This window comes from Eremomyces bilateralis (assembly GCF_010015585.1).
Source record: "Eremomyces bilateralis CBS 781.70 unplaced genomic scaffold P152scaffold_24, whole genome shotgun sequence".
In the NCBI taxonomy this organism is placed as follows: Eukaryota; Fungi; Ascomycota; class Dothideomycetes; order Eremomycetales; family Eremomycetaceae; genus Eremomyces; species Eremomyces bilateralis.
In genome coordinates this window covers 15626-34577 of record NW_022985090.1, presented here as the reverse complement: position 1 = coordinate 34577, position 18952 = coordinate 15626, and the positions used below count along the sequence as shown (strand labels likewise).

Genomic DNA, 18952 nt, shown 5'->3' with positions numbered 1-18952 from the left:
GACGGAGATGGCCTTTGCATTGCTTGCTCGACTCGTATGTCTGCCTATGATCGAGGCAGAGAGTGTATATGAAATGAAATCTGATGTTCGGATACGCAGTAATTAACTGTGTGCTACCGAAATGACCTCCAAAAACGGAGGTTTCTGACGCCGTTTTTGGAGGGTTTTCCGCTTAGGCGAAACGCTCCCGTTTCGTTACCGGCGGTTCCAAAAACTCCCTGCCACAGCGCCAAGACCTTGCACGCGCTCCACCGGGGTGGTAAAATTCGTGGCGCAGAGGTCTTGGCACCGGACAAAGCACGCTATCAACGACTTCAATTGTTGGTATCTACCACAACGAGCTCCTAATACGTGCTCTCTTAAGTTTTACTACTTTCTCACATCGCCAACGCATCTCAGATGTCCTTGAACGGATTTGCTGCTGTGTAATACGCTTCCATTCGCGTAGGATCGCCTCCTTGAACTCTTTCACCGTCTCCCACCTCCCGCCGCGTAGCCGTTACTTTATGATCTGCCAAATTGACTCGATTGGGGTCGAGATCAGCCGATTGCGCTGGATTGGGGAGTATCAAGATACCTGCCGCGGGTTTAGCCTGCGCGGCTGGATTCATCAAGGATCGCATCCCATGCGATGAATCACCGTCGTCCTATAAGTAGAAACGATGGCCGAATTGCTCACCAAGAGCCTTAATATGCTCGATATGCTTTGGAAGGATGTATTGAGCGTAATAATTTTGGGTCATCGAGTTCCCTTTAATCTTGATATCTACGTCAATATCGCCCCGCTAGCCGGCCTCCCACGCCTCTTATGCAGCGGTATACTGCTCAGTAGTCTTGTGATGGATCAGAGGTCTATCGACCTGGATGCCTTGTGGCCTTGTGGCCTTGTCATGTGGCCCTGCTGTGGCCCTGGCCCGTTTGCTCTGTAAACACCAGAACAGATAAACGCCTCGCACACCTTACAGTTAGATAGATTCCTCCTTCATAGCAACAATTCAATGTTTGCCTCACGATTGGAGACTCCCTACAGTGATACACTTACAAGTCTCAACACTTGACCTCCGCGGTCTCCGGGGCCTATACGCCCTTTTTGCAGCTGGTTCGGCTGGATTAGGGTAGAAATGGAAGACCCCTTTCCGATCATAGGAGATTCCGGCTGCAACGTGAACCGTTACGTCGAGGGGGCTACCCTGAATCCCCTGTATTGATTTAAATCGTTGAGATTCGCCTGGGACCCGTAACTCGTATTCCTGCTTATCAGCGAGATCTCTGGAGTTGAAATAGGTCCCGTCTATGAAGTAGAGCCATCGCCATAGATCTTTGATTGACTTACCACGATGGTCCTCCCCATAGACCTTCCGGACCCCCTTGTTTGTAGAGCTGATAGCCTTGGTTTGTGGCTTCTTATAGCGCCTCGCGTTGAGCCGTTTAGAGAAGTTCTTTTGGAGTGTTCGAGTGTATACCCTTAGCTCTTTTGCTTGCTCCTCTCTTGACTTCCAGTATAGCTCGTTCTACGGATCGAGGGGGCTCTGAAGCGTCCGGCTATCGAGGCTAGGAGGTCGTCCAAGGCGTTTGCTAATATCCCTTGTACGTCGTATAGCCCGTAGCCCTGGCTCATCGCATTGGGCAAGCCATCGGCGGCCTGTTGATGGTGGGATCTTAATGCCCTTTTGGCGACAGATTGAGGTAAATCATTGGCGGTTTTGGACTGATCATAGAGCCTAAAAAATGCAATCTTACGGAGACTATCCCACTCTTTTCCTGGCATGATTTGTATAAAAAATGGTGAAGATATTGAAGATCAAAGTTGAGGGAGCTGGAGATATATCAGCTGCTAAGACCTCTGCGCCACAAATTTGACCACCCCAATGTAGGATAGTCGCATGTGTTGAGAGGTGGGTAACAAACAACCACCACGGGAAGATACACATGTAGATAAGATACCTCCTTCGTTCCTGTTTCCCTTCCCTTTTCTTCTTCATTCTTCGTTCTGTCCGATACTAGATAGTTTACCTTTGAGATCAATCCAAGAATCCTCCAAACTATCACTAGTGATTACTCTAATCCCTTCGATCACTGGTGATCGCTCCCTTGATGTATCCTCCGTGAGCGTTCCTGCCTAACCAGGCATAATATTTAACTATATCTTGAAGTACTCAAGCTCTTTCGAAAACGATCGTTATCGCCCGCCTCCGTTCCCATATCCAGGCAGCTCCGCTGGGCTGACCGAAATGAATTGTAGCTCATACGGCACCACAGGCGGAGCCGCTTGAGACACTTCAACCGATGGAAAGTACTTTGGGCCGGTCTGCGGCTGGGCCAGCTGCGCAACCTGGTTCTTGGGTTTCTGTCGGTATCGCAAGAAGAGAACCACGACGAGGGCAGCGATAACAACTACGGCCAATGCGCCGATGACGATTCCTGCTATTGCTCCACCAGAAAGAGAACCGGCAGACGGCTGACCACTTGACGGAGAATTGGACAACGGAACGCCATCTGAGGTCGAACTAGTGCCCGTCGGGTCTGCGATTTGCCCCGACGTGTGTGTGGTTTGTCCAAGTAACGCGGCGAGATCGAACCTGTAGGCACTGGCGGTCGGCGCCGCGGAGCTCAAGGACGAAAACGTATCATCGAGTACGCTCTCGGTAAAGTTTTGTAGAGGATTTGGGGATGTGGTATAGCATATGTTTCTTTGACCCGTCAACTGTGTGCAAATTTCTCTATCAATGTAATCGTGAGTTAGCTTGGTCTTCCACTGTGGTCGTCTCCAGCACTAGCAGGGTGTGAACGAACTTATCCTTTAGACAGCACCATGTGCTGTCGCCACTGGTGCAGGTGAAAGTACTCCCGTCGCCAGAGCACGCTGAGGTGGGAGCCCAGCAGATATCACCAGGATTGCAGCAATACTGTTTCGATGTCCGAGAGTCGGTCGTGCAGATGCTCGGAGCGTTGCACCAAAACCGCCACGGACTAGTCCACTTGGGGCACACGTAGTCCGTCGCCTTCGACGTGAACAAGGAATCTCGGAAAATATCTGCCATGCTGCGCTCGATATATATCCCCGCCTTATCCACCTTGCTCGGCACGGTAGTCGGAAAGTTGGATGTGGACGGGCGACGATGCTGACGCCAATCGAAGCTGGTGAGATGCTTGGGTAGGCACTTTATAGTTGATTTAAGCACGTTGATACATGCCAGCCTCGGATTCAATCCGGGCCTTGCGAATTCGCAAGCTCTCTTCCCAATCGCTTGCTCAGGGGCTTGCAGAATGAGTGGCGGTACAGTATACAAGGGCTGTGCAGCCCCTACCCCACTCTGTACGTGTGAATTGCTCAGCCAACATTCCAACCTCCAATTAGAGTTGACAAATCTTCCCTTGACAGTGAGTCGGGATGAAATGGAGAGCCGATCTACAACATACATATCTCTCCGGCTTTCTGAGAACGGGCTGCAACCCCCCCCTGTCTACGCCACCAAATTACCTACATTTCTGTAAGTTTTGAGGAATCCTGATAACTAGCTTTTACATACTGTGCGACAGTGGGGTCTAAGATAGACAATTGTATGCTGGCCAAAATAGCGGACCTTCTGGGCTACTCAACCACGTCCTCCTCTCTTTTCCGTCATGAAACCTATCCTTGTCCGGAATAAGTACCAGTTAGACCTCCGGCTTGGCGGCGGCTCTTATGGCGAAGTTGTATCAAGGTTAGTGCGGATTCAAAGGATATTGCAAGGGAAGCCTAATCGATATCGCAGGTCACGACCTTCAAACCGGACAAAACGTCGCTTTGAAGCTCGAGTACAACCAACTCAGTCCTTCACATCTTATGAATGAAGTCGAAATCTACAAAGAACTCGCCGGAGCGATAAGCCGAATCTGAGGATACGGAGGTGCCGAGGTAGGACGTGCCCTTAGGACAAATATCTTGAGAGTTCCGCTAGATTGCGGCGAGAAGCTCCAATAAAGCCGCACATTTACTCACCATCCAGAAGGCGCTACGAGTGAGCAGTCAAGCATGGAATGGAAAAGGAAGGAGAAGAAACTTGGGTGCTGGGGGGAGGGGGTGGCGGATTCAGCCAGTGCAAATGGCTCGCGCAAGGGGTCGATTGGTGTGCAGAGCAATATTAGGACGGGGCGAAGCAAAAGGAAAAGAGAAACTAAAGTGTGGAAAGGGTGGAAGAGGCGGAAGAGAGTTATGGGGAGTTGAGAAGGGGAGGGGTGGTGGTATTTATGTTTTCGAGATTTGAGGTTTGAAAACGGAAAATAACGCTATACCCGATAGGGTGGCACTAAATCACAAACGGCAATTCGGTAGCACACAGTTTACGATGTAATTCGTACCCAAAGCTGACAAAGATATTCTTGTGAAATGTCAATGTTCCAGGATCACTGCCGTGAGACGAAACACACCCCAACCGCAGTTCTCTGGCGCAAACTTGCTCAAGTCAATATCAGAGTAGCCAATCTCTTTAAACCCATGCGCGAGTAGTAAAGAAAGGGCCTGTGGCTCCACGCCCGCAAAGACAGGAAGGGCTGCCTCCTTGCCCTTCTGAATGACCAAACGTATCAGGCTCGAAGCAATCCCTTGCTTTCTCGAGGAGGGGGCGACGTAGAAGTGAGTTATAACTGTGATAATAAGCCAGTGATCGAAGGTAATATCGAGGGGCACAAAATACCTAAGTGCTCTCGGTCCTTGACAAGCTTTTGGTTGCTAGCACTTGCCCTGATCACCCAGTCGAGGATTTCTGGATTCATCTCCTTCTGGACCTCTGGCTTTACTGGATTTCCTCCCTCCTCCTGGGGGACAGGACGCTTGTGCGTTATGACAAGATGTCCAACAATCTCACCAGTGTCATCTTTGACGACCTTGAACCGGTCGCTGTCGGACCTGGCGAATGATCCCTCTATAGCTTGGCGGGAATTCACAGCCTGACCAGCTTCGTTGGGCCAGTCCTTCCATAAAAAACGATTAATGGAGAGTTCAAGCTTGGAGGCCTGAACATGACGTGCGAGGGAGGGAATGTCAGACTCTTCCAGAGGGAGAATGGAGTGGTTGGGGATCGTGGTGGCCATTTTGGTGACTTTTAGAAAACTTTCCAACGTAGTTGAATTGATGCTTGAATTGATGCTTGAATTGATGCTTGAATTTGTTCGTCATATTGTCGTCCCTTCGGCGATTAAATACAAATGGTGTAGCAGGCAGCGGTTTTCTGTTTAAGATATGAGCCTGGGGTATACGTACCGTATGTCGTTGCGCGTCTCTTTCAGGCTGCCACAGATTGGGATTTGTTGGCATGAAGCCGGAGGAATGCAACCCTCAATGTAGTTAGTGATTAGTTTTCTGTGCGAAAGAGTATAAGTCGAATGAGTTGCGCTGGCCGCTGCCCGCTGATCGATCTCCAAAGCTCAGACCATCTTTCCAACCCTTATTGTATACCGTATCTGACTCACGATGTCAGAAGGATGTCGCAATAAGGCTGCGCAAAAACGTCTTCATGGAAAAGCAGTGTTTGGATCTCGGTTTTAACGCTAGGCTTCTAGAATATGTTGAAGCTGATAAATCGTGCATTGCAAGTAGAACTACTAGTCCATCACAGATTTGCGGCTCTGGCGCTTCAATATCGTCGTCAAGGCGCCGATTGGCCCCGCAAAAGGAATGGAGCGGCCTTTTGGCGCAAATCACAATCAGTAGGCGATGTGGTCACGCCATTGGGTGCTTGGCTAAGAAGATGGCTATTTTTGATTTGATACAAGGTTTTATGGTCATGCACTCCAGGAAAACAAATATAATAGAAATGAATGATAGAATCAATTGATGTACTGTATGGATATTTGGGATCATGCCCGATGGGTATGAAAATATGTTCGAACCCCAGCCAAGTAGCCACTCATCTAAGTAGCCAGTAGAGTATCACCATCTCAACCACCATCACTTGAACCGTGATGTCACCGCCACCGTCTAATATTACGATGTCATCTTTGGAGGATCGAGTCCAACATGCCATTCATGCCTTAAGTAGAGACCGGTCAATGCAAATCACAAAACGAAGCTGCGGCCCTATTCCAGGTCAACTGACGAACGCTTCAAAACCGCCTCAGAGGTGTCCCTCCACGAGCTAAAGCTCAACGATCGAACCAACGCCTTACACCGGTGCAAGAGGCCTTTTTAGTTGATTGGATACTTGAGAATAACGCTCAAGGATTCCCTCCTACCCACGCACGACTGCGAGAAATGGCATCGCGAGTTCTATCCCTTCAAGAAGATTCCACCCCTCTTGGGAAGAACTGGGTACCGCGATTTCTACATCGAAATCCACGCGTTGCGACCTGTATTGGACATAGTCCAGATGTCGTATGACGTCGGGCTGCAACACCGGATACAATCATTGGGTTTTACGCGTATTTTCACCAAGTTCAGACACAGTACGATGTCCACTCTTCCGATACATGAAATATGGATGAAGTCGGTGTTGGAATGGGAATATGTGCTAGTTCTACTTCTACTGTTATCGCAGACTCGCAGAAGTCGACAGCCTAAATCACGAGTCCTGAGAACCGGGAATGGTTTTCTATCCTAGAAGCAGTCTGCAACCAGTCGCTCTCTCAAAGCAACCGTTATCCAGAAAGGCGCGTCCCTACAATCTGCTTGGTTCCCCGGACAGCCTCCAGACTTGCATTATGCGGTATCTTCGAACGGATGGGCTTCAGATAAACACGTGTTGGTATGGCTTCGTACGGTTTTCATCCATGAAACCGCTACAGAGCGACGGTCCAGGATCCTACTCATGGACGGGCACGGAAGCCATGCAACCGTCGATTTCCTATACGAATGCAGGATAAACGACATGACTGTGGTCTTCCTACCTGCGCATACCTCCCATATCCTTCAACCTCTCGATCTCGCCTGTTTTTCACCTCTGAAACGCTTCTACAAGGCCCTCCTCCGCCAAAGCGCATTTATCGACGAGGCGCTACCGATTAAACGACAAAGATTCATTGTCCTCTATGCTAAGGCGCGCCAGGCACGCCTAACCGACCGTACAATCAGATCGGGGTGGAAGGGGGCAGGTCTTATACCGTGGGACCCGTCAAAAGGCCTCAATAACCGGTTCGTGGTACCGCCCACGCCTACCGAAACAACATCCTCAATTCCACCACCAAACACGCTTCCACGCGCCCCAATACTAGTCCCCTCAGTCCTCCAGACGATGCCCTACAGGCCCAAACAAATACAAAGTGCATTGCGCGTTCTTAGCAAGAATACACACATGGCGAAGGCGACCAAGTCGTACATAGAGAAGGCAGCAAAGGCAATCGGAGTGCTACAGGCGCGCCAGGCTGCGTCAGAACTGAAAATTGCTGGTCTTCAGGCCCACCTAGATTCCGCTCCACTCCCAAAACGTAAGAGGAAGGTTCAGATAGATCTTAATGTCAAATTCGCACAGATTCAAGAGATCAAACTAGCGCAAGAGGCTGTACGACTTCTTGACGCGAATACACCACCAAATCAGGCTAGTCCAATAGCTCAAACTGCCCAAGAGTCTCCCCAAGATATTGTGCAATAGTCGTATAGTTTAAATTCTAAATACAATTACGTAGTGGTATCACGGTCTAGGTGATGGTGGTTGAGATGGTGATACTGGCTACTTAGGTGGTTGCTTATGGTATTTGGCAGGGATTCGAACTTAGCTTGGCGGTCGTCAAAAATCCAACTCCGAAGTCGAACCCCGAAGTCGAACTCCAAACGGCGTCAGACTAATATCTAGAACTGCCATCAGGCACCAACTCAATTCACCTTCAAGATCGCTCAGATCCCGCGTATGCGATTAGGAGGTTTTTCATCGAACCTATCATGTTGATTCTTTGTGTCGGAGATCCGTCTTATCTGACGAGTGATGACTCCGACGTGCCGCAACTAGCTAGGTATTATTGCAGAACGCGGAGCTGGATTGCGTATACTCATCGGCTGGCGCGTCCTTGCAAATTCTAGAGCTCGCTAACCTTCGTACATAACCAGAGGTGTTCGGCTAATTAAGTGGCATCAGTTTTATCATGGTGGAAATGTCTATGGTGCAATTTCGATAGTTCTATCGAATTCTTGTTTATCATCCTTGGTTCATACGTTATCAGTCTGGTAATCATGGCACGGGTGTGTCCAACGGATAGCACGTTTGGCCCGACAGTCGGTGATCATTGTCGTGGCTCCTTCGACTTCACCTTGCTCTTCGAAGACAGCATCTTCGCGCTTCTCCCACAATGTTTCTTTCTCCTCCTTGCACCGATACGTTACAGTACTCTCCGGCTGCGTCGAGAAAGACTTACGAAGCACTCCCGCCTTGGAACTCTCAAAGTCGTCGCTACCTTCATCTACGCGGCGTCAAGCACGGCGCTGCTTGTGCTTTGGAGCGAAGCAAGGTTCCGAACCCGAGAAACAGTTGCGGCGGCGGTGTTTGAGCTCCTGGGATCTTTGACTGTGATTGCGCTGTCACGGTTAGAACATACGCGAGCCGTGCGACCTAGCCATTTATTGCAGTTATTCTTGCTAGTTCTGTTGGCCACCGATGCAGTTAGGCTTCGAACGCTGTTCTTGATGAAATACGAATCGTCGTTAGTGTCGGTTGCTTCTGTCCATACCTTCTTGACGGCCATGCTGCTCCTTCTAGAGTCTCTAGACAAGTCGGAGCTCCTGTCTGACACTTTTACGAGGCTCTCTCCTGAGGATACTATAGGCTTGTTTGCTCAGAAGCTGTTTTGGCACTTGAACGGCCTCTTTCGCGCTGGATATCGACAGATCCTCGAGCCCGATGATCTGTTTTCGCTGGATGGGGACTTGACTGCCGAGAGTCTCCAAGTCTCGTTCCGAGAATCATGGGCCAAAACGAGAAACAAGGAGAAGCGGCTGTCTCTGCTATGGACGATTGTCAAAGTCATCCCTGCGGATATCGTCATTCCCGTCATACCTATGCTCCTGCAGATAGGGATGACGATATCGCAGACGTTCTTGATCCCGGCTATCACAAAATACGTACAAACTCCCGACAGCGAAACGACAAGAAATACCGGTTATGGACTCCTCGCTGCTTTTTCGTTGGATTATATGTTCCTTGCGATCTTCTCCGCCTGGCATTTGCAAGCGCTGGCACGATTCAAGGCAAAAATAAGAGGAGGACTCATTTCGCTGCTATACGGCAAGACGCTAGAAATTTCACCCAAAGACGTCAACATGGGCTCAGCGACAATTCTTATGAATGTGGATGTCGAAAAGGTTGTTGAAGGGCTCCCAAGATTCCACGAATTCTGGTCAGCCGCTGTACAGAGTGGAATTGCGTCCTATATTCTCTACCATCAGCTTGGAATTGCCTTCCTGGGAGCGTTGGTCTCCATCTTCTCAGCGGCTTTCATTTGTTCAATTCTGGGAAGTAGAATTCGACCACGTCAACTCAACTACGTGGGGATGACCGAGAAAAGAGTGAAATCCGTCTCAGATATGGTGGCTTCGGTAAAAGGAATCCGAATGCTGGGCCTGACCAGCGTCTTCGAGAATAGGTTGACCGACCTGCGGGAGACCGAAGTCAAAAAGTCGAACTATTCATTCCATCTACTTTCCATTATCATCGCCATTGCAAACTTCATCTTTCCGTTGGCGGCTCTCGCTACTTATGCCCTATTTGCAGGAATAGACATGTCGAAAGGTTCTATACTCGACTTTTCTCGGCTCTTTTCCTCTCTATCAGCCTTGAAGCTTATCACAACCCCTCTCCTACCTGCTCTACAGAGCATAGCTACTTTCCAGAATGCGTTTTCTTCTTTGGAGCGGATCCATAGGTATCTCGTTTCTGAGAATCATGGCAAAACCAGCGAAAACCACAACATCCAGGGACTTGATGGACGCTCTAGTTATTGCCTACAGGCCATGCCACATTATTCCGATACAGTGGCGATATGCCTTCGAAACGCGACGATCGGCATTGACACGGACAAGCCGATTATCCGAAATGCCAATCTCGAAATCCCGTCTCATGCGTTAACCATCATCATTGGCCAGGTCGCTAGTGGGAAATCGGTTTTTCTACGATGTTTGGCACGGGAAATAGAACTTTTGGATGGGACAATGAGCCGCAGCCAGGATTCAGTGGCATTTTGTTCCCAAACTCCTTGGCTGCGAAATCAAACATTACGAGAAAATATCATTGGCGAGAGTGACTTCTCCTCCACCTGGTACAACCAAGTTGTATATGCTTGCGGCTTGCAAGAAGACTTCGTGGACATGTCTCAGGGGGACCTGACCGTTGTCGGTTCAAAAGGGATCGCACTTAGCGGCGGACAGAAGAACCGCATGTCTTTGGCACGAGCGGTCTATTCAAGACAAGCGGTACTTATTATTGATGACGTACTATCCGGTTTAGACTCAACGACAGAGAGACTTGTGTTCCATCGAGTGTTCGGGAAACAGGGACTTCTTCGGAAATCAAACTCGACAGTCGTACTCGCAACGCATTCCTTGAAATGGGTTCAAGAGGCGGACTTATTAGTTATACTCCAGTCGGGAAATATCGTCGAATCGGATACACCAGAGAGGCTGATCGAGAGTTCGGAGCTTTTCAAGGATCTGATCAATGACCAATCATCAGAGACTTCTTCAGATAATGGTGTGGATGAAAATGAAGATCAAACGCCAGTGAGCTTGGTTAAGGCTACTCCGGCAAAGAATTCTCCTTTGGATGACTACGTAATTGACGACGATCGGAGGTCCGGGGACAAAGCTGCGTTCAAATATTACCTCTCTGCTATTGGATTAAAGCATTGTATCATCTTCTTCTCGGTCATGGTGCTGGAAAGTGGGATGACCTTCTCTCAATGTGAGTTAAGCATACACTCATTCGTTCCACAATGCTAACATATAATAGTTCTATGGCTAAAGCTTTGGGCTTCTTTTAATGACCAAAGCCTGGAAGTGATGTATCGACACCTCACCATATTCATCGTGATATCCGTGCTGGCCATTGCCTTTATCAGTATATGGATAGCCCACTTCTCATTCGGCATCATACCTTCGGCTAGTCGAGTGCTACATGCACGCCAACTGAAAGCACTGCTCTACGCATCATTTCCCTTCATAGTCTCCACCGACATTGGCAACATCACCAACCGGTTCTCACAAGACATCGCACTGGTTGACAGAAATCTTCCGTATGCCTTCATTAACACCACCGGAGAGATTCTCAATTGCGCTCTTTATTTCGGACTGGTCGTTGTTGCGACCCCTCCAATCGCGGCGCTGGTGCCATTCCTGCTCGGAATCTCTTGGGTTATCCAGCGAGTTTACCTACGGACGAGCCGGCAAATGCGGCTCATGGACTTGGAAGCGAAAGCACCGCTGTGCACCCATTTCTTGGAGACGCTGGCTGGGATTAGCACGGTGCGAGCGTTCGGGTGGTCGGAATCATATGATCGGCAGAACATGGAGTTGCTAAACCTGTCGCAGCGTCCATTCTATCTGTTGGCAGCCATTCAGAATTGGCTTCATCTGGTTCTTCAATTGATGGTTGCAGGCATCGTCATCGTAACAGTCGGCTTGGCCATCCCATTGAAGAATAAGCTTGATGCTGGATTCCTCGGCCTGGCTCTTGTCGGAACGATGGATTTGGGGATAATGATTAAAGTCTTGGTGACGAGTTGGACGGACCTGGAGACGTCACTCAGTGCAATTACTCGCATCCGGAAGTTTGCGACGAACACTCCACAGGAGAACTCATTTGGTCCCCAAAGCATCCCAGTGCCTACATCGCCCTCAAAGGTTCCATTAGAGACGATTGAGGGGCATGGAAACCCGATCATGTCTGGCTGCATCAACTTCCAAGATTTCGCCGCTGGCTACTCTCTCACTCCTCACACCCCGTCTGTCCTACAGTCTATCAACCTCACTATCAACTCTGGCGAGCGCATTGCCGTGGTTGGCCGAACCGGCTCCGGAAAATCCAGTCTCGTCGCGAGCATATTCGGACTTCTCAACATTCGAACCGGGTCAATTTCCATTGACGGGCTGAACCTCGGTGCCGCTAGCGGTCTGTCCTGGACCCAAGTCCGCGAGTCCGTCGTTGCGCTGCCCCAAGAGCCCGTTTTCATCGGCGGTGATACCACTCTTCGGGAAGAATTATATGCCAACCGTGTCGCTCAGCTTCGTGCTTCGACGGGGCCACAGTCCGTTGACGATTCTGCCCTAGAATCGGTGCTGGCTCATGTTGATCTCCTGGGGACACTTCGGGATATTGCAGGCTACTCGAGCGCAGTGTCATTGTTAGACCTCTCCATGGATACCGTGGAGGCAGTCCTCTCTCACGGGCAGCGCGCTCTACTCGCGCTGGCCAGGGCGCTTGTCCAGGCTCGGCTGCGCAACGCCAAGATCATGGTTCTCGATGAGGCGACCTCGTCGGTCGATGCGGAGACGGAGAAGCGCATGCTCACGGTGTGTGATGAGGAGCTGTTCAGGCACCGTCCCACGGTGATCGCGATCGCTCATCGACTGGAAACCGTGATGAAGTTTGATAGGATTGTGGTCATGGATGCGGGGAAGATTGTGGAGGTCGGCTCCCCGGGAGAGTTAATGCGGAAAGATGGTGGACGGTTCCGGGGACTTGTTGAGACGGAGAATTGAATCAGTTAGGTAACAGATCTGAAAAAGGAAACCCAGAATCGTTAGATTTAGATAAGGTTCTATTGGACTGCATTCAAATAGATATGCTGAGTTGTTCTCATAACACATTCATAAGATGCTAGCGTTACACACATAAATCAGAACGCCTATCCAATTCCTATCGCTATGCAATTTCAGGCGAGCACTAGGAAGCCTCGGTCGTCTCTTTCGGTTTAGCTTCCGGTGCCATCTCGTCTGCTTTCCCATCCAACAAGATCTTCTGATCACTTTCCTGCAGACCCTTCGGTTTAGCTTCCGGTACCTTCTCATCTGCTTTCACATCCAACACGACCTGCTGATAACTTTCGCGCGGACCCTTCGTAACATCAACTGGTTTGATATCCGGGACTTCGTTCTCTTTCCCAGCCGCAGCACTCGATCGCTTCGAATCAGTGCCACTAGAGAGCGACCATGATGTCCCAGGCGGGGTATTGGGAACCTGCGAGGACGGTCTGCTCGGCGGTTGTGATCCCGTTCCGGAATATGCGGACCATGCTGTCCGCCGCTTCTCCGCCGCCCACGAACCCCAAGATGAGAGGTATGCTCCGGCTTTGGCGCCAGCTGCCTGTGCTGATGCTTGAGCTTGCGACAGATCTGGTTTTCCGATGGCAGAGACTGGTTATGGACTATCAGCAGATACCCTAGGGTCCTTACGCATTCCTTAACTTACATCGTGACCCTGCTCCGCCCCTTTGTGCATTGGACGGACTTGTCGGAGACCCAGCGGTCGGGCTGTTAACGGCAGCCGCAGCACGCTGTTCTTCGGCGCGCATTTTCTGCGCTTCCCTCATGACCTCAATCTCCGCCCAGATGTTGTTCAGGGCGGTTGATACTTTCTTCTGGCCGGTGGCGAGGTGCTTCCCGAGGACTTCGCGACCAGCCTGCACTCGTTCATCCAGATGCAGTTCAGTTATTTGCCTACGATACTATTAGCGTTGAAAAATCGAGAGAGGAAGTCGACCTACTGTGCCAGACGTCGTTGGACATCCTCAATGGAGAGGCCGCCGCTGCATGGGTGCAATGGTTCAACAATGTCGAAAAGATGCGAGTCCGTGAATTTCTGGAAGACTCGGTAATTGTCCGTCTCCATCCAGCCTTTGATGAATTCGTTGCTGAATTCCTGAGCCGGATCGCCTTCTACGCCCGTGTTAGTAGATTTTGGTGTGTAAGACGAAGAGAATATGTACCGTATTCGTTTAGCAAGGCTTTCGGGTCGTCCTTGTTCTTCTCCGTATACAAACGGTATTTAACAGCGGAGAGGAGCGCGAGGAGATACTCTTCGAACTGGAGACGAATGAACTCTTCGCTTCCTGCATAGCCCATTGTGTTTGGTCTCCCTGGATTTGCATCATCCCAGGTGTCGTTGACCGTCTGTGTTATGAAGTCGACCCATCTCCGGTCGGGTGTTGATAGAGCCAGAGCCGATCTCAGAGATGGTGAACTGATGTCGATAGTATTTTCATCCAAATTAATCAGTACGTCACTGTACCGATCCCTTTGCTGCAAAAGGAGGGAGTTCGTCGATCCGACAATATATGATGTCGTGCCATGATCCGCGAGCACATCGAGCTGCTGCAAAGGAGTATACGGCCCGAATAGACTTCCCTTGCCAAATATTTGGAGGGGCAGTCCCATATAAGCTAGGAGCGAGGCCCTTTCACTAGTCTTCAGCGATGTTGGCATGACGAGCGATTCTTCGTAGGAGTTAAATTGTGGATCCGCACAATCTTGCAGAGAACGGAGCAATCCGGGGATTAGAGAGATTAGCGAGAATTGTATCATGCATAGCTTTTCGCAGTTGGATCCATAGAAGAGTATCTGGACGAGATTCAGCATGAATACGGTTTACAGGGTTGTATTAACCAACCTTGCGCTGCAAAAGGCATGCTTTGAGAAGGACGAGGGTCTGCCATTTGAACTGGTGGATCAGTTCGCGGAGAGAAAGCCCTGTTAGCAATGTCAGTAACAAAGTACAGTTCACAGAGAGTACAGCTATTCCCACCAAAATATTGATCTTTCTCGTCTTCCATGTCTTTGAATGTCTTCCCAAGGCTGTCTTGGAATTCCTTCAACGCCGTTAGTTGTAATCGTCATCCCCATCTTGATTTAACACACCTTCAAGATCTCAAGGTCCGAGAAGTCCCTAAACCGTTAAATGAGCATATAGAAAGCCAATGTCGGAGACAAATATTTCAGAATAGGATCATTCCCGGGTTCGACGTACCGCTGCTCGAACCAAGCTCGTGTCACAGCACCCAGCTTCTCCCTCAACCAACCAAAATGTTTCGGCATATGGGCGCCTCCAATCACTATCACAGCCTTTTGTACGGTCGATCGTGTGACGTCTGCCGGTCGATTTATCAGTTGGGACGCATCGATCTGCCTGGTGCAAGAGATTCCAAATAATGACGTAGCCGCGATACCGGAAGGGCGGTCCAGAGCAATGGATTTGAACTCATCTCCTTCTTCGTCATCCTTCTTATCTACGGGGGCATCTGAGGAGTTTGGCGGGCCGGTATATCGGAGGGTGAAGTAGGAGTAGTCCTCGGCTGCTCTAAAGTTGGATCTCAGTATCGCCGCTAGATATCATACTTTTAGGGTAGGATTAGGGATGGCCATACGCATGAACTCCGTCCGTCAATGCCATGAATGGGAGTAAGGACCAGTCATTCTCCGCAGCGAGGTCTACGCCATCTTGAACTCCGAGCCACGTCTCAACTTCTGGACCACTGGTTGTATCGTCTAGTCAGTACAGCGTTCTGTGATCCAAGAACTCGGCCACACTAGGCGATGGTGCGAGAATGCTCCGTACCGTGCATGGTGAAAGTCTACAACACAGACTACAGGATCAAACGGGGCCGTGGGGGTTTCCATTATGGGAATGTTGAGAGGACAATGAATGGGAGGATTGCGAGCTATCGCACCTCCGCTATCCTCATTGTTGCTTCGAGTTGAGGAATATATGGGCGAGAACTGAGCGATTTAAATCGAGAAGCGTAATCCTGATAGTCTTTTGACTTCTATGATCCAATGCTCGACTCGCTGGCAATTGACATTCGATAAAGCACGTATTGGAAATTGTAGACGTGGGGTTGAACTTGAATGTTGAATGAACACGAACGTGAACCAGAAAGTGGACAAGGGTCTGTAAAGGAAGTGGGTCCCATCTCCAGATCGCGGATCATCCTCGGCTGGATCGGATGGTTTATTTCAACCTCATCTGGATGACTTCTAGATATGATGGTACTATGAATGACTGCTGCTTGCGAAATGATTTGGGAACATAGGCTATCAGTAATGGCTCAAATTCCTTCTATTCCACTAGCAAGAGCTGAGTGAAAATCGATCTATATCGCTGAACCTGTGTCCGTAGTACCGCCGCGCAAAGGATCTAGCACCAATCCTCCAGTTCCATCTCAGTCCGGATAGGACGCTTGACCCGACATCAAAGCCGTATAGTCCAATGCTCAAATCGTCTCCTGATCGACTTTGTACTCTTTCCCATGCCTTGCATCGTTTTCTCCTCCGCCCGTCGGTCCACTATGAACCTCCGCATCAGATCCAACGACAGCAGACTCAGACCCGATTACCAGCGCAGGTGCCCGACCCATCCTCTCTCGAGGCTGCCCAGGCAAGGTATTCAAGTCCCCAAAGTTCCTAAATAGCTTTGTTTCAAAGTCGATATGGCCTTTTTTCGCCATACTTGCCGCTGCGGCGTACGCCTCGGAACTGAACCATTCTGATACCGGGTCGGTCGGTTTGCGGACGAAATCGACGGTTGCCATCTCAGCATTGAGGGAAGCGATGTGTTTATTAGCGTCCTCCAATGTGCTAAACCAAATCGTATTGGGCAGTCCAGCCACCGCTCTGTCAATCTCCGAGGGAAGCCGACCATCGGCGCGGAGGACGTTCAGCTTCCTGCACGTCTCTTTCAGCGCTTTGATCAAGAGCAGATGAAGCTTCGAGCATTCCCGGATGGTTCGTTCCTCGTAGGGGTCATCGCGGGTCTTGAAGTGGCGGTCTCGAGCGTAGATGAGGTAGATCGTCTGCAGGATCGCTTTGTTCGCCTCGGGGCCGTCGATGCCAGTCATGTAAGCGCGAACCAACTCTTGTTCTTTCTCGATAATCCCGAACCCGAATTTGTTCATGAACAGGACATTGATGTGGTCTACTTCGGCAGTCAGTCTTAGACCTATGAATCAATGAGCACTTGGCGATGTATTCACTGATTTCCTGCAGAGGCTCAATCCGAGACTGATACTGAGCCTGATACTGCACGATCTGTGCTCGAAGTGGGTGTTCGGCAGCCTCAGACCCAAAGACCTCTTTCACGATGCTGGTTCGTTCAAGGCACTGCTTGTAAAGAGGCAATCGGGCCTCACCTGGGCCCTTGGCCTTGCCCTCTCTCTTCGTTTTTAGAATCTGGTTCTTAGGAGGCATTCTATTCAAGTACTGGAGCAGTTGATACCAGTGGTAAGTGACCTCAAGAGCGCTATATGGCAAGGACCTGCTCAGGTAAGGCGTATCCTGCTTACTCGAGGTAAATATTTGGAAGATTGTTAATGCAAATAAAGGTCCTGGTCCGATGCAGGCTGAGTTGGTAACACTTCAGTTGGCATGTGAGGGTGAATATGAATATAAATTGTATTCTAGAAGTATTGTCACATGCGATCATTAATCTTAATCAGAGTCAGCCATACATTGCGCACACGGGTCTACTATCACATAATATCACTTCCCGTATCCTCACTTCCAACTTTTCATCACTGACCGGGCTATCTCATCCGTTGGCCATGAATGTAGATGCATCCAAACCGGCGACTGCTCAACTTTCTCGCGATAGTTCCATTGCAAAAATGAGCCAACCTAATATTTTAGGCAGCCTACATGTGAATCTTCACCGTCGCTTGCCATTCACCCTTCAACCATGTCCAAAGAACGTACCCAGTTGATTTTGGATAGATTTCACAAGGACATTTGGCGCTTCGAATCAAGGAGGTTCATATGCTCTTCAGTTGCGGGGAGGAAGATGTTGGTATCAGTGTTTGTAGGCAAAATAAAATATCTGGCATTAGGGTAGAGTCAAATCAGTCCTATTATAGCACTACATAGATACAGTTGTTCACAGCCTAGAGACACCTAGTATTGAACCCGCCTAACTCCATTCTCCTTTCATAAAACCCTCCTGTCAGCCTAGTTAACAGTTCCAGACTGTACTTGTTGAAGTGCGCACTATAGCCCTCTATCTGGCTAGGACGATATTCGAAAACCATAACCTTCTGTCTGGAGGGGTTCCAGAGCGATATTACAACCAATGAGCTGCCGGACATCTTCTAGTGGGTAATTCCCCCCACGTCCAATCTACTGAAGTTCCATCTTTGGAATACCCCTCTGATAGCATGCACGCAGCAGAGGTGGCATGAGGTCCTGAAAGCATAGCAAACAGGAGCACTACCTTAAGACTACTGGGTCTCTCACTAGAGAGTTACCGTCCAGTCTTAGTCTCACCCTTTCAGCTCGCTATCACCGGTCCAATTCACCTGCAGCTCTGTCGAGACTCTCTTCCTTCTTTGGAGTTATCAAGCAGTAGGTGGCAGGAGGAGGTTATATTACAAGACAGTCAACTGGCCATGGGGATACAAGACAAATGAGTATAGTACAAGGCTACCAATAGGCCGGAAGCAATAGAAATTAATTGGTGTATCTTGCATATTAAAGCCGTATGAGAATAGTACAAGGCTACTACTAGGCAACTAACAAACCTTGTGACCAGCGACTTAAACGCTCTCGATCACAGCTTTGGATATAACGAGCCCTTTCAAACTTGTTTACGCATTGAGGCCATCAAATACTTCGAGCAATCCAAGAAAAACCTGCTTCTCCTATTTGGTAGTTAATGATTATATATCATGTCGATATGCCCAGTATGTAATAATAATAAGAATCAATTTAACGTACTATCTGGATCCCTTTCGGGTCTATGAGCGCGGCACTCTATCTGGTCTATCGCGGGCAAAAGTTTCCCCGTAGCCATGAGGCTGCGGGTACGTAAAATCCCGCCTCCTCCCCTCAGTAGAGTATCTCAATCATTTCTATCTTTCCGCACGAGTCGGTGTTTCCGCCTACGCGGAGAGCTTATTCTGGCACGTCGTGGAGGAGCTGGAACGGTTTCCAGTCCTCTATTACCTCCTCCTCAACTTCCTTGGCCACCCGGTATTGCTCTAGGCCTCCCGCATCGATCAGCCACCTTGCTGCGTG

At 49.5% G+C, this 18952-nt stretch overlaps 7 protein-coding genes across 7 annotated transcripts; 2 read left to right on the top strand and 5 right to left on the bottom strand.

Annotated features, from left to right (window-relative positions):
* Positions 1 to 347: 347 nt before the first annotated feature.
* Positions 348 to 737, bottom strand: P152DRAFT_461399 (uncharacterized protein). The gene has a single exon (XM_033680121.1). It carries the CDS (start codon positions 609 to 611, stop codon positions 396 to 398), a length of 216 nt encoding a protein of 71 aa, XP_033531083.1. The 5' UTR covers positions 612 to 737; the 3' UTR covers positions 348 to 395.
* A 959-nt stretch (positions 738 to 1696) lies between these two features.
* P152DRAFT_461397 (uncharacterized protein) lies at positions 1697 to 3655 on the bottom strand. The gene is made up of 2 exons (XM_033680120.1): positions 2794 to 3655; positions 1697 to 2720 (listed from the first exon to the last, which is right to left on the bottom strand). The coding sequence occupies exons 1-2, from the start codon at positions 3420 to 3422 to the stop codon at positions 2180 to 2182; spliced, it is 1170 nt and encodes a 389-aa protein (XP_033531082.1). The 5' UTR covers positions 3423 to 3655; the 3' UTR covers positions 1697 to 2179.
* Positions 3548 to 4169, top strand: P152DRAFT_461396 (uncharacterized protein; the record flags this gene model as incomplete). The annotated part of the gene is made up of 1 exon (XM_033680119.1): positions 3548 to 4169. A coding segment is annotated over exon 1 (206 nt), but the record flags the coding sequence as incomplete, so codon positions are not given.
* Positions 4170 to 4372: 203 nt separating this feature from the next.
* P152DRAFT_476365 (uncharacterized protein) lies at positions 4373 to 5073 on the bottom strand (the record flags this gene model as incomplete). The annotated part of the gene is made up of 2 exons (XM_033681500.1): positions 4373 to 4626; positions 4677 to 5073. 2 exons carry the CDS (start codon positions 5071 to 5073, stop codon positions 4373 to 4375), a joined length of 651 nt encoding a protein of 216 aa, XP_033531080.1.
* Positions 5074 to 7775: 2702 nt separating this feature from the next.
* Positions 7776 to 12655, top strand: P152DRAFT_441622 (P-loop containing nucleoside triphosphate hydrolase protein; the record flags this gene model as incomplete). The annotated part of the gene is made up of 3 exons (XM_033677710.1): positions 7776 to 10859; positions 10908 to 12131; positions 12225 to 12655. Exons 1-3 carry the CDS (start codon positions 8141 to 8143, stop codon positions 12653 to 12655), a joined length of 4374 nt encoding a protein of 1457 aa, XP_033531079.1. The 5' UTR covers positions 7776 to 8140.
* Positions 12656 to 12688: 33 nt separating this feature from the next.
* Positions 12689 to 15786, bottom strand: P152DRAFT_484557 (uncharacterized protein). The gene is made up of 10 exons (XM_033682011.1): positions 15507 to 15786; positions 15316 to 15423; positions 14919 to 15248; positions 14810 to 14837; positions 14697 to 14760; positions 14562 to 14641; positions 13882 to 14512; positions 13660 to 13831; positions 13365 to 13612; positions 12689 to 13309 (listed from the first exon to the last, which is right to left on the bottom strand). Exons 1-10 carry the CDS (start codon positions 15566 to 15568, stop codon positions 12840 to 12842), a joined length of 2193 nt encoding a protein of 730 aa, XP_033531078.1. The 5' UTR covers positions 15569 to 15786; the 3' UTR covers positions 12689 to 12839.
* A 186-nt stretch (positions 15787 to 15972) lies between these two features.
* Positions 15973 to 17134, bottom strand: P152DRAFT_516632 (uncharacterized protein; the record flags this gene model as incomplete). Its single annotated transcript, XM_033682958.1, has 2 exons — positions 15973 to 16886; positions 17077 to 17134. The coding sequence occupies 2 exons, from the start codon at positions 17132 to 17134 to the stop codon at positions 16162 to 16164; spliced, it is 783 nt and encodes a 260-aa protein (XP_033531077.1). The 3' UTR covers positions 15973 to 16161.
* Positions 17135 to 18952: the final 1818 nt, after the last annotated feature.